General features: G+C 42.6%; 1 protein-coding gene across 1 annotated transcript; it reads right to left on the minus strand.

Annotated features, from left to right (window-relative positions):
* Positions 1-943: 943 nt before the first annotated feature.
* Positions 944-11,722, minus strand: npffl (neuropeptide FF-amide peptide precursor like). Its single transcript, XM_060821123.1, has 4 exons — positions 11,588-11,722; positions 9,542-9,616; positions 4,075-4,199; positions 944-1,226 (listed from the first exon to the last, which is right to left on the minus strand). Exons 2-4 carry the CDS (start codon positions 9,548-9,550, stop codon positions 1,097-1,099), a joined length of 264 nt encoding a protein of 87 aa, XP_060677106.1. The 5' UTR covers positions 9,551-9,616; positions 11,588-11,722; the 3' UTR covers positions 944-1,096.
* Positions 11,723-11,840: the final 118 nt, after the last annotated feature.

Here is an 11,840-nt window from a genome sequence, read left to right on the forward strand (position 1 = left end):
GTTCTGGACTCCCCCACCCCCAGGGAAAAGACCTTGTCCATTTACCCTATCTATGCCCCCTTTATAAACCTTGATGAGGTCACCTCTCAGAGATATCCTTTAATTCTGATCTCCTAAACATCCCCCAACTTTAAATTGCTCCATGACTCGCAGCAGTATCTCCATCTCCTGAGACTCAAAGATCAGAAATTCCCTCCCTCAACCTCACTACGCCACTTTCCTTCTTTAAGATGTTCCTTCAAATGTACCTCATTTACCAAGCTTTCGGTCATCTGACCTAATATGGGGCTCAGTGTTTTATATCATTTTCTAATGCTCCTGTGAAGCACCTTGGAACATTTCATTAGATTAATGCACCACATAAAAAAACGTTGTTAACTCTGAAACTGATATAAGGTATTGGTTTATTCTGTTAGATTCAAGAATCTGTTTAATGTCAAGAGGCTATTGCAACTGCTGAAGAAGGGTTAGCAAGAGTTCTGAGAGAAACCTTCCTATAAATTATTTAAATGTCTAAACTATGGATTATATCTCAATTCCACTTTGCAACTGACCAAAATCAGGGGTTATGATTTAGCTCTGGGTTACTATTATCTCAATGAAAAGTGAAAAATCGAAAGGAACTTAATAAACCTTCCATTTAATTAAGAAAATTATGCTTTTAAAAAACCCAAAACTGCAACATTTTGCCAACGACCTATCACTGGTGCACAGACCTGTATCAGAATCCAGTAATGCCTGCAAATGTTTCCTAACATGGCAACAGTAGCAATTCCTGTGTTAAAAAGATACAATTATAGAGTTCACAAAGATTTATTTATAGAATTCAGAATAAAATTAACAATCTGGATAATAACATTGATTAAATATTCTCTTTAATTATTAGTAAAGACAATTGGAAGTTTTACAAGTGAATGAATTAATTTCTAAGAATACTGTTTGGAGATGTTTGATGGACTAAAATATTTTGTACTTGGGTTAAAGGACCAATGTGACAAAAAGCCTCGCTCTGTTGTCGGGTCTTAAACATCTGGCCGTGATTGAGGTGGGGATGTTTTTCGGGGGAATGCCACTGTTTGCCTCCTTTCAGGAGCTGTTATTTCTTCTTTCCGAAACGCTGTGGGACTGCCATGTTCCAGAACTGAGGCGGGATGACATCCCAGCCTCTGGAACGTATCCGACCTTCAGTGCTGTAGTCTGAGAAGGCTTGAGCTTCGCGGCCAAACCTGAAACAAAGACAGTTGTAGGAAGAACAGAATCAGTTTACAACAGAATCCAGGATATCATCGTGTATTCTGATCTTACTTGCATTTATATAGCATTGTAAACCACCCCAAGGTTTGACACAAAGCCACACAAGAAGTTATTAGGACTAGTAACCCAACATTTGGTCACTAATATTGATTTTCAGGAGAGAAGGAGAGGAGGGAATTCCAGAGTTTAGAGCCCCATGCAGCTGATGGTACGGCTGCCAATATGAGCGATGGGAATCAGGGGATCAAAGTTTGTGAGAAGATTTGTAGCTCAGGTGCTCGTTGTTGTGGTTCTGTTAGCCAAGCTGGGAACTTGTGTTGCAGACGTTTCGTCCCCTGTCTAGGTGATATCCTCAGTGCTTGGGAGCCTCCTGTGAAGCGCTTCTGTGATGTTTCCTCCGGCATTTAGCAGCCACACACGCAGATGACAAGCAACATGAGTTCAACTGGGACAACACTACCATTATAGGACAAGCCAAGCAGAGAACAACCAGGGAATTCCTAGAGGCATGGCATTCATCCACAGATTCAATCAATAAGCACATCAACCTGGACCCAATATACCGACCACTGCAGCGGACAGCTGGAACTGACAACCGGAAGCGGCAGATTCAAACCACTACAAATGCCGGAGGAAAGATCACAGAAGCGCTTCGCAAGAGGCTCCCAAGCACTGAGGATGTCACCTAGACAGGGGACGAAACGTCTGCAACACAAATTCCCAGCTCGGCGAACAGAACCACAACAATCAGGGGACGTTTGAGAGGCTGGAACTGGAGGAGCACAAAGATCTCATAGGGTTGTGAAGCTGGATTTAGGTGCTCCAGCTTTCTCCCAGAACTCAGAGTCCAGAGGCAGCATTGCAGCTTTCAACAGAGTAACAAAACATTCAACTCTCCTTTCAGTTGATAGCATTTATGCAGCTTCTCCAATCCTGCACTTCATCTCGCAGCCCCATCTCTGTCTCTATCTCTATCCATGTTTCTCTCTGCCTTAGTCATTCCTATTTCTAGTTCTGTACATCGCTGATTTGATTAAAGAACCCCGGTCAAATAGATTACTAAACATAGACCCCCTTCCACATCTAAATTACAAATCTCATCATACCATATAATACGAGACATATACAAGTACTGTTATTAAGGTTTTGAAGAAGACCAGCATTACCTACAGATATTTTACGCCCACATAACCTTTCTTGCCCTTGTCATCCCTCCTGCAAGTTCTTCCCTACACAGGACAGTTACTCCACCTTGCATCACATTCCCAGCTCATCCCCGGGCCCACCTCTAGCCACTTTCATCAGCCAAGTTATGCTCAGTCAACATTTTCAGACCCTGGACAATCTCGACAGACTGCTCCCCCTCCCGCCATTCTGTGAACCTCAGTTTGAGAACCTCTGGCATATTTCCCTTCCTCTGTCTGTCCCTTTGCCTGGCTTCTTTCTCAGCTAGAGGTGGTGGGGGCTTGTCACGGTGTCCCCTACAATGGGTGCAGGCAGAATGTGCCTCCCCTATCAATGTTTAAGTGCCCAGTTAATCCTTTGCAAAGAAAAGTTTCCATCTAATTTGTCACCATCTGCAGCGTTTCTAGCGTTGTTTCAGTGGGGGCCCCTTATTTTTCAGTCCAGCATCCTAATTGCTCTGCTAAGGCTCGTTAGCTTTCTTAATTGACCTGTGTTTCTTGCTCTAGTCCAGGAGAAAAGGAAGAAAATGTGAAATAGTTCTCCTTATCTCCTAATCTTTTCTCTGGCCCTCTCCAGCAGACGTTAATTGTGCTACTTATTGTCTTCTTATGCAGTGATAAGGCTAGATGGTGTAGTGTACTGTGAATTCATATGGACCATTGTGTCATGACATTTGGAAATCTAAAACAAACAAATGCTGGCTGCAGCCGCGGAGAAAGAAACAGAGTTAACGTTTTGAGTTTGTTATGACTCCAGAGAAGCCTTTGCAATTTCACAGTCAGGCAGCTGCTTGTTGATCTCTAGACCATTTGCAATTCTTCGATCTCTGACCTTACCACCTGATCGCTCTCACGAAACTTCATCTCCTGCTCTCTCTCTTTCCTCCCATTTAAAGTCTCGTTGTGTTTGATCTTTCAAATAAAAATTCCAAAAACAATGCAGAATGTATAAAAACAGTAATTATGCCTCCAAGAAAGCGAGGAAATCAGCTGCAGCCCTGAAAACAACCTCAAAAAAAGCAATACTTAGAGCTGTAATCCTCTCCTGTCAACCATTTTGGATGCTGTTTTCAACACAGAGGGTGGTGCATGGATGGAATGAGCTGCCAGAGGAAGTGGTGGCGGCTGGTACAATGACAACATTTAAAAGACATCTGGATGGGTATATGAATAGGAAGGGTTCAGAGGGATATGGACCAAGTGCTGGTAAATGGGACTAGATTAATCTAGGATATCTGGTCAGCATGGAAGAGTTGGACCGAAGGGTCTGTTTCCGTGCAGTGTGACTCTATGACTCCTCTCCAGAACTGGTTTGAACTTCTAAAGAAAAGTCATGCCAGACTTTAAATGTTAACTCTATTTCTCTCTCCACAAATGCTGCCAGGCCTGCTGAGTTTCTCTTGCACTTGCTGCCTTTGTTTCAGATTTTTAACATCTGCAGTATTTTGCTTTTACTCTTTATTGCCAGTGTGTTCATGAGCTGCTTGGAGTAACTTTGAACTGAATGGGGTAACAAGCTGCAGTCAAAAATCACACCATTAAACACAGCGCCAACCTCTCATCCCACACCTCCCCCTGTTCCCCTCCCCCCACCACCACCGCTGCCACCCCCTGAGCCTACCTGGGAGAAACCTACCTCTGTGGCTGGAAGGCAAAGGAAGGACTTCTGCCAAACTTTCCAGGCATGTGGACAATAGAGTTGATTGGTGAGCTCACTGTGTGGTCGTCTGCCAGTCTCCTTACATTGTTCCCTTCCCCGTCCTGTCAAGGGGCCAGATTTGAGTAATTACCAATCACAGCAGAGTGGATACAAGGTTGAAATTGGCAACATTCTCGACACATGCATTTGACGTCAACATTGAAAAAGGTCACAAGGAGAATTGTGCTTTGTTTCTTAACGACACCTTCTCAATTAGTACAGATTAAATGATTCAAAGCTAAACTGTAATGTGGCTTAATGAAGATGACAATGCCTTGAACACCCTTTACAGTAGGTACTCTGGTGAGACAGATGTGCAGAAATTCCAAGTGTGTCTCCAACACTCTGCACATATCGATGCATATTGTATAATCAAACTGCTGCAATTCGCTTCTGCACTTCAAGTGTTTAGGGACACAAGGAACATGTATTGCACCATGACTATCTGGAATGTGCTGAAACATTACAGAGACACCTGGACATTGCTATAGAGTGATAATTCGATACAGCAAGAAACATGTGTCGTCCTGGAAGATAGCTGTGTGTTTGTCATACTTGTCCTGAAGTGCTTCTGAAGATGAATGATGTTGACTCTTGTGAACATAAGCATGTGGAAAATGTTGCTTTATGTTTGGACATAGGCTGCACTCACATAGATCACAGGGAAAAGCTGGTCTATAGCCTTCCGAAATAGATATATACAGCACTGCTGCCCAACGGACCCAGTGTCAATATTTGGGCTGTGCGTACCAAGGCTACAAACGTTTGTCATGACTCATAGAAGGACTTTGAGTCAGGCAGCCCTGCTGAGAGTAACTTAGGAACACTGTAGGCTATTCAGCCCCTCAAGCCTGGTCCACAAGTTACTGTACTGCACCTCTGCTGTAAAATGGACAGAGTTGGTCAGGCAAGAGTGGGTCTTAGCTAGAGCTGACACACTCCCTGAGGGGCCAGACTGTAAGTGTGTGTGTGTGTGTGTGTGTGTGTGTGTGTGTGTGTGTGTGTGTGTGTGTGTGTGTGTGTGTGTAAGTGAGTGAGTGAGTGAGTGAGTGTGAGAGAGAGAGAGAGAATTGCATTGTTATAGCATGACCTCAAAATTCAACCCACCCAGACATACACAAAAAGCAGTTTACGGCCAATTAAGTGTTTTTGTTTAAAGTTGTAATGGAAACTTGGCAAGACCCCACAAGCAATGATCACCAGATGGTCTGACCAACATTCATCGGTAATGATGTCCCACAGAATGGAGACTCGAGGTAAGGGGGCAAGGAGGGACAAACACACTCTGATCAGCAGCAGCATGGAAAAGTTTATAAAGAGCTTAAGGTGTCTTACCACAGCTGCCAGAATGCGAACGGGGAGCCCGTCCTCCTGGTCTGCTTGGTAGATGGTGGCGAACTGCCCCTCGGCAGTGCAAGTAGCTGCTTGCAACGAGCCCAGCACAAGGCAGCACGCTAGGAGCACTTCCCTGTTCATCATTGTGGGTAGCCAACTGCTCAGGAAGAGGTGTGCTCTGGCCCTCAACCTCCTGCAACATGCCCTTTTTAAACCTTCTCTGAAGCCCGCAGGGGCATGTCTGCAAATGGAGCAGGCAATAAAACAGAGGCGATGCAAAACAACAGGAAAGCCACTTGCAGTATTTAGGGAAGTGATTTAAATGCCAAGAGTGGGTAAGACCACTGCAAATTTGTTGCCATTAAGCGCTTTAGAGCGGTTAACCGGCTCGCTGGGAGTGCTGTTAAGAGTTGCAGGACAGGGACTGGGGCCTCTGAGTCACATTTCTATGACATTCAGGATTCACTCGGTGTGTTATTAGCTCAATAAATCTCACAAAGTGGTCCCCACGGCCCCTTAGAATCAACTGAAGTTAATCTGCTGTCGCAGTAGAAAACTAAACAATACAAACTAACACAAGCTTTTAGTCCACTTTTTCTCTCAGCAACTCTGAATTATTCATCGTAATTGACCCCTAAATATAAAGTGTTTTTTTCCCCAGATTCTAAATATTAATAGACATTATTACTTGAAGCACTTGGTATTCACAGTGGTCACATTTCTCACTATTTCCCTGTGCCTGAAGCTAATGGCAGTGCAACAATCCTCACCTTTATGAAGGATTTGAATACTGTAGGGGAGAAAAGCAGCTATCCTCTCAATTTGCTGGCCCACAGGAGCCAGTAGTAATTTTCAATCAATCTGTTCCGACAGGTTTTGACAGATGCTATTGTGGATACCACTGGCTGGGGCAGCATTTATTGCCTGTCCCTAGTTGTCCCTTGAGAAGGTGGTGGTGAGCTGCCTTCTTGAACTCCTGCAGTCCTGAGGGAGGGGCCTCCAGGATTTTGACCCAGCAACAGTGAAGGAATGATTAATATATTTCCAAGTCAGGATGGTGAGTGGCTTGGAGGGGAACTTGCAGGGGGTGGTGCTCCCATATACCTGCTGTACCTGTCCTTCTAGTTGGAAGAGGTCATGGGTTTGGAAGGTGCTGTCTAAGAACTTTTGTTGAATTTCTGCTGTGCATCTTGGAGATAGTAGCTGCACTGTGCACTGAGTGTTGGTGGTGAAGGGAGTGAATGCTTGTGGACGCGGTGCCAATCAAGTGGGCTGCTTTCTCCTGGATGATGTTGAGCTTTTTGAGTGTTGTCGGAGCTACACCCGTCCAGGCAAGTGGGAAGTATTCCATCACACTCTTGACTTCAAGTCATACAGACACTTTGGTTCAACCAGTCCATGCTGACTATAATCCCAAATTAAACTAGCCCCACTGCCTGTGCTTGGCCCATATCTTTCCAAAAATTCTTATTCATGTTTTTATCTAAACGTCTTTTAAACACTGTAACTGAACCCACATCCATCACTTCCTATGGAATTTCATTCCACACATGAACCCACTCTCTGCAAAAATAAAAATTGCCCCTCATGTCTTTTAAAATCCTTCTCCCCTCACCTTAAAAATATGCTCCCTTGACTTGAAATCCCTCACCCTAAGGAAAAGACACCTTCTATTCACCTTATCTATATCCCTCATGATTTTATAAACCTCTTTAAGGTCACCTCTCAGCCTCCTACGCTCCTGTGAAAGAGGTCCTAGCCTATCCAGTCTCTTCTTATAACTCAAACTCTCTATTCCTGGCAACATCCTGGTAAATCTCTTTTGAACTCTTCTGACTTGTGCCTTGCAGATGGTGGATAGGCTTTGGGGATTCCAGAGGCAAGTCATTTGCCTGAGAATTCTAAACTGCTGACCTGATTCTGTAGCCACAGTGTCCTGGAGCAGTTTTCTTTTTTAAAACAAAGTAGCTCCCATATACTGACAACCCAGCAGCCCTAAACAAGCAAGTAGCCCTGGACTTCTCACTATCCACATTCATCAATCAGGCTCTTCTTCTGACCTATTCTCTGAATCATTGGCTGGCTACAAGGTGGACCTCTCGACTTTGAATGTTCGTAAACACTGCAAAGCTTCTCTGATTGACACATAGGAAGCACAATCTGCACCAACTGTGTATCAGTTAGCAGCGTTCTTGCTACTGAGTCAGAAGCATCCACGTTCAAGTCCCACTGCAGGACATGTGCACAAAATTCAAAGCTAACACTTCAAATGGAATGCCGCACTGTTGGAGATGCCATCTTTCAGGTGAGACGTCAGCTTCCTACTCAGGTGATGTAAATGTTTCTATGGCCTTGTTTTTTGGAAGAACAGGGAAATTCACCGTGGGGTCCTGACCAATAATTGCTCCTCAATCAACATCACTGAAATAGATCATCTGATTGTCATCCCATTTTCTGTTCGTGGGAGCTTTCTATGTGAAAATTGGCTGCTGTGTTTCTAACATTACAACAGAGACCACACTTCAAAAGTACTTCATTGACTGTAAAGCACATTGAGATGTTCAGGAGTTGTGAACAGCACTATAGAAATGTAAATGCTTCTCTTTAGAGTCAGGATTTGAATGTAACATTTTCCTGTAAATTATTCCCAACTCATCCTAATTAGAAGCAGAATCTGTTAACAGAAAAGAAATGTGGAGTATATCAGAACCAATGATTTCCACTGAGTCCTGATGTCCAACATTGCATCAAATCTCCCATTTAAAAAGCAAACGAGTAAGTTAATCTCTGATTTGTGTAATCTTACACTGTGCACTATGTCAGAAAGAAGAAAGTTTTATGATATTTATTTTGCTTCAAGCTCCTAATCAGATTTTTCTTGCAAAGTAAAGTCTCAGATGTTGCCCTCTGAGGACTAGTTGATAAAGCTCAGAACCTTTTCTGTTGGCAGCCACTAAAATAATATCTTTCAGCTAACAAAACACTGTTAACTCAGGCATTCTCAGAGCGGCACTGATTGTCCTGAGAGGATTTGATATAGAATCATAGAATACTTACAGTGTAGAAAGAGGCTTTTCGGCTCATTGAGTCTACACTGACCCTCCAAAGAACACCCCAACAAACCCAGCCCTTCATCCTATCCTCATAACTCTGCATTAATAGCTCATCTGCCTGCACATCCCTGGACACTATGGACAATTTAGCATGGCCAATCCACCTAACCTGCACATCTTTGGACTGTAGGACAAAACAACAGCATCTGGAGGAAACCCACGCAGACACTGGGAGAACATACAAACTCCACACAGACAGTCCCCCAAGACTGAACTTGAACCCAATCCCTGGTGCTATGAGGCAGCAGTACTAACCACTGAGCCACCATGTTGCCCTAACTATGGACAAATCAAATTGTGGACAATCCTCAAGGAGTTGTGATGTGTGCAATGTAATTAATAAATATTTTAATATCATCTATTTTGGAATTTTTAATTCTGAACTGGTGGCATGTGGGTTTCTGTGTGACTTAAGGGTGTGAGATTAATTTCTAGGTATTTCTATCGCCATGGTGATTTTATCTTCCAAAACAATCTGAGAGACATTGTTCTGGAAAGCTAATGGGAATTTATTTACATTGGGAGGTTGACAAGTGAACAAACAACTACTGTTACCAGAGAGTTCCCCTGTCGTTTTCAAAATTACAATTCTGCTCTGGAGAGAGATTGTCAGGAGAGGGTTTAATGAATAAGTGGATAAATCTCTGAGGTATGCTGGTTGTTCTTGTGCCCTCAAGAGTCATGTGATTGAGACTCTGCTAGAAGGTTGGATCAGCTCTAGAGCAGAGGGGTCTGCAGCCAAATCATCATATTCATAAGTACTGTTTTGAAGAAACATTTTGAGGTTGGGCCTGAATGTATCTCGAGCACATGTAAACATGGTGAGATTGGTGGAGACACTGATCTTGAGCAAATGGTGTTTTTCTGACAATCTGAAGAACCGCAAAGCAAGGCCGAGGAACTGTGTGGCAAAAATCCTCAGAATCCTTCCTGAGTACTTTAAGTTGAAGACTTACCAAAATCATCACTAATCTTTGGTCAGCTTGCCTTATATTCAGGGCTGCGTGCTCTCATGTTTCATTTTCTTAAGACTGCAAAAGAATCAGAGTTAATTGTGATGGACCTTAATCACTATTTTGTTTCAAATAAGCTTATCCTTCAATGTACCTCAGTCACAATAATTGACCAACCTATATAACTTATTAATAAAGGAGTCTGTTGATTCCCCTGGCTTCTGGTGCATTCAATAATAAGCTTCCTCTTGGACCGAAAACAGGCATACAAAGCTGCTAGGACTGACTGAAAATCAGGTTTGATCAATACTTTGTCATTCAAGACATAATTCACAATGGGGCCCACTGTGTATATTAAAAAGATTAGCAATCATGGTGCCGTAGCTGCTTGGAATGGAGACCTGGGGCTGTTCCGTAAAAGTGGAAGTGCATGTTCCACAACCCTCATCTATACCTGAATAGGTACTTCAACAGCTTTGAAGAACTATGGAAGGGATAAGAGGTGCTCCGGTGGTGTGGACATGGCTGCCATATCGGAGTATAGACCTATTTGGGTTAAGTCTTCAACATAAAGTACTTGGGAATGATGCTGAAGATTTTTGCCTCATGGTTTCTCAGACGTTTCACTATTCTTCAGATTCTTAGAAAAGTGCCATCTTCTCCACTGATAGCACCACATTTTACTGTGCTTGAGATAAGTTCAGGCCAGATCTCTAAGTGTTTCTTCTGACAGTATTTATGACCATGATGATTTAGCAGCAGACCCCACTGCTCTAGAGCTGATCCAATCTTCTAGCAGAGTCTCAATCACATGACTGTTGAGGGCACAAAAACAACCAGCATTTCTCAGAGGTTCACCCACTTATTCATTAAACCCTATCCTTACAATCTCTATCCAGAGATGGGTAGTGATTCTGAAAACTACAGGGAATCTCCCTGGTTCTTCTTCATTGCTGGGGTTGGGTGGGGTGTAAGAGAGTGGGAGACATGGGCTCAGGCTTTGAGGGAGCAATTGGTGGATGGTTCTGCTCCATGTTTAGGAGTAGTCAGGGGACTTTCCTGTGCCGTTGCACTGCGTACGTTCAGCATGTGGTGAGTGAAGCATGAGGCTTTCAAAGATCAGAAATGGGTCCCACAAGAAGCACAGGACATTAAATTAAATAAATTATTTCCAATTTTGAATGTTTCTGCCTGCACTTCTGACTCTAACTTAATCATATCCCAAATGGTGGGTACTACCAATTATAAATGTGCATGCTTACTGGAAATTGTATTTGTACTTAGGAGATAATCTAGCATCTGAATAACAGGCACGAATGACAGACTACACTCTCAGCATGACTATGTATTTTGACTTATTAACAAGATACTTTTCATAGAAAAACATCAATTGTAGTACCTCAGACACAGTAATCATATTTAATGAAAATAGAATGTACTTTATTCCATCACCACAACACAGTCGTAAACCATATTCAGGTTGCTTTCTGAATTTTTTTTAAAATTTAAGGCTGTATCTTAATTTGTAGCAGTTTGACAAGTTTTGCTTGTTTTCAATTGTAAGATTTGGACAACGTTGAGAGCTCAGCTCTGAATTTTCTGAGGCTTATACTCCCAAATATTGCCAGTTTCTTATTTCTCAGGCTTATAATGCAAGATTAAAGGCTGCTTTATCCTTAATCTTAAATATAACACAAAATATGTATTCTGATGACCTGCCTGGGATACTGTCTGTGATTTAGATTTGACTGAAGTATACTTACTAATAATTCGAGTGAATAATCATTAAGCAAAATTAGGCATTAATTTTACACAAAACGTGGTTAAAGACGAAAGTAATCTAGGTACTGCAAATGCTGAAAATCTGAACTACGAAGAGAAAATGTTGGAAGTAGCAGGTTAGGCAGCATCTTTATAGAGAAACAGTTTTCCTGGTTAATGTCCTTTGAAAAGTTAATTCTTGCTTCTCTCTGAAATTGGTGAGTGTTCCCACCATTCATTTTCTCCTAATTTCATATTGAAATACATTAAATTGTCTTGAAAACTCACCTTTAAATTGTACTTTTTCGTGCTATGGAGATGCCGGTGTTGGACTGGGGTGTACAAAGTTAAAAGTTTCGGAGCTAGTGCTTCCAATTAAACCTGTTGGACTATAACCTGGTGTTGTGTGACTTTTAACTTTGTACTTTTTCATGTGGAATAGGTAAACTTAATGAGATGAATCCTCCAGACCGAAAAGGGGTTGCTGAAGGATAAGGTACCGGCTCCAGGCTCCCTCTTGTTCCAGTGATTGCTCGTTGGC

Source organism: Hemiscyllium ocellatum, chromosome X, assembly GCF_020745735.1.
Source record: "Hemiscyllium ocellatum isolate sHemOce1 chromosome X, sHemOce1.pat.X.cur, whole genome shotgun sequence".
Lineage (NCBI taxonomy): Eukaryota > Metazoa > Chordata > Chondrichthyes > Orectolobiformes > Hemiscylliidae > Hemiscyllium > Hemiscyllium ocellatum.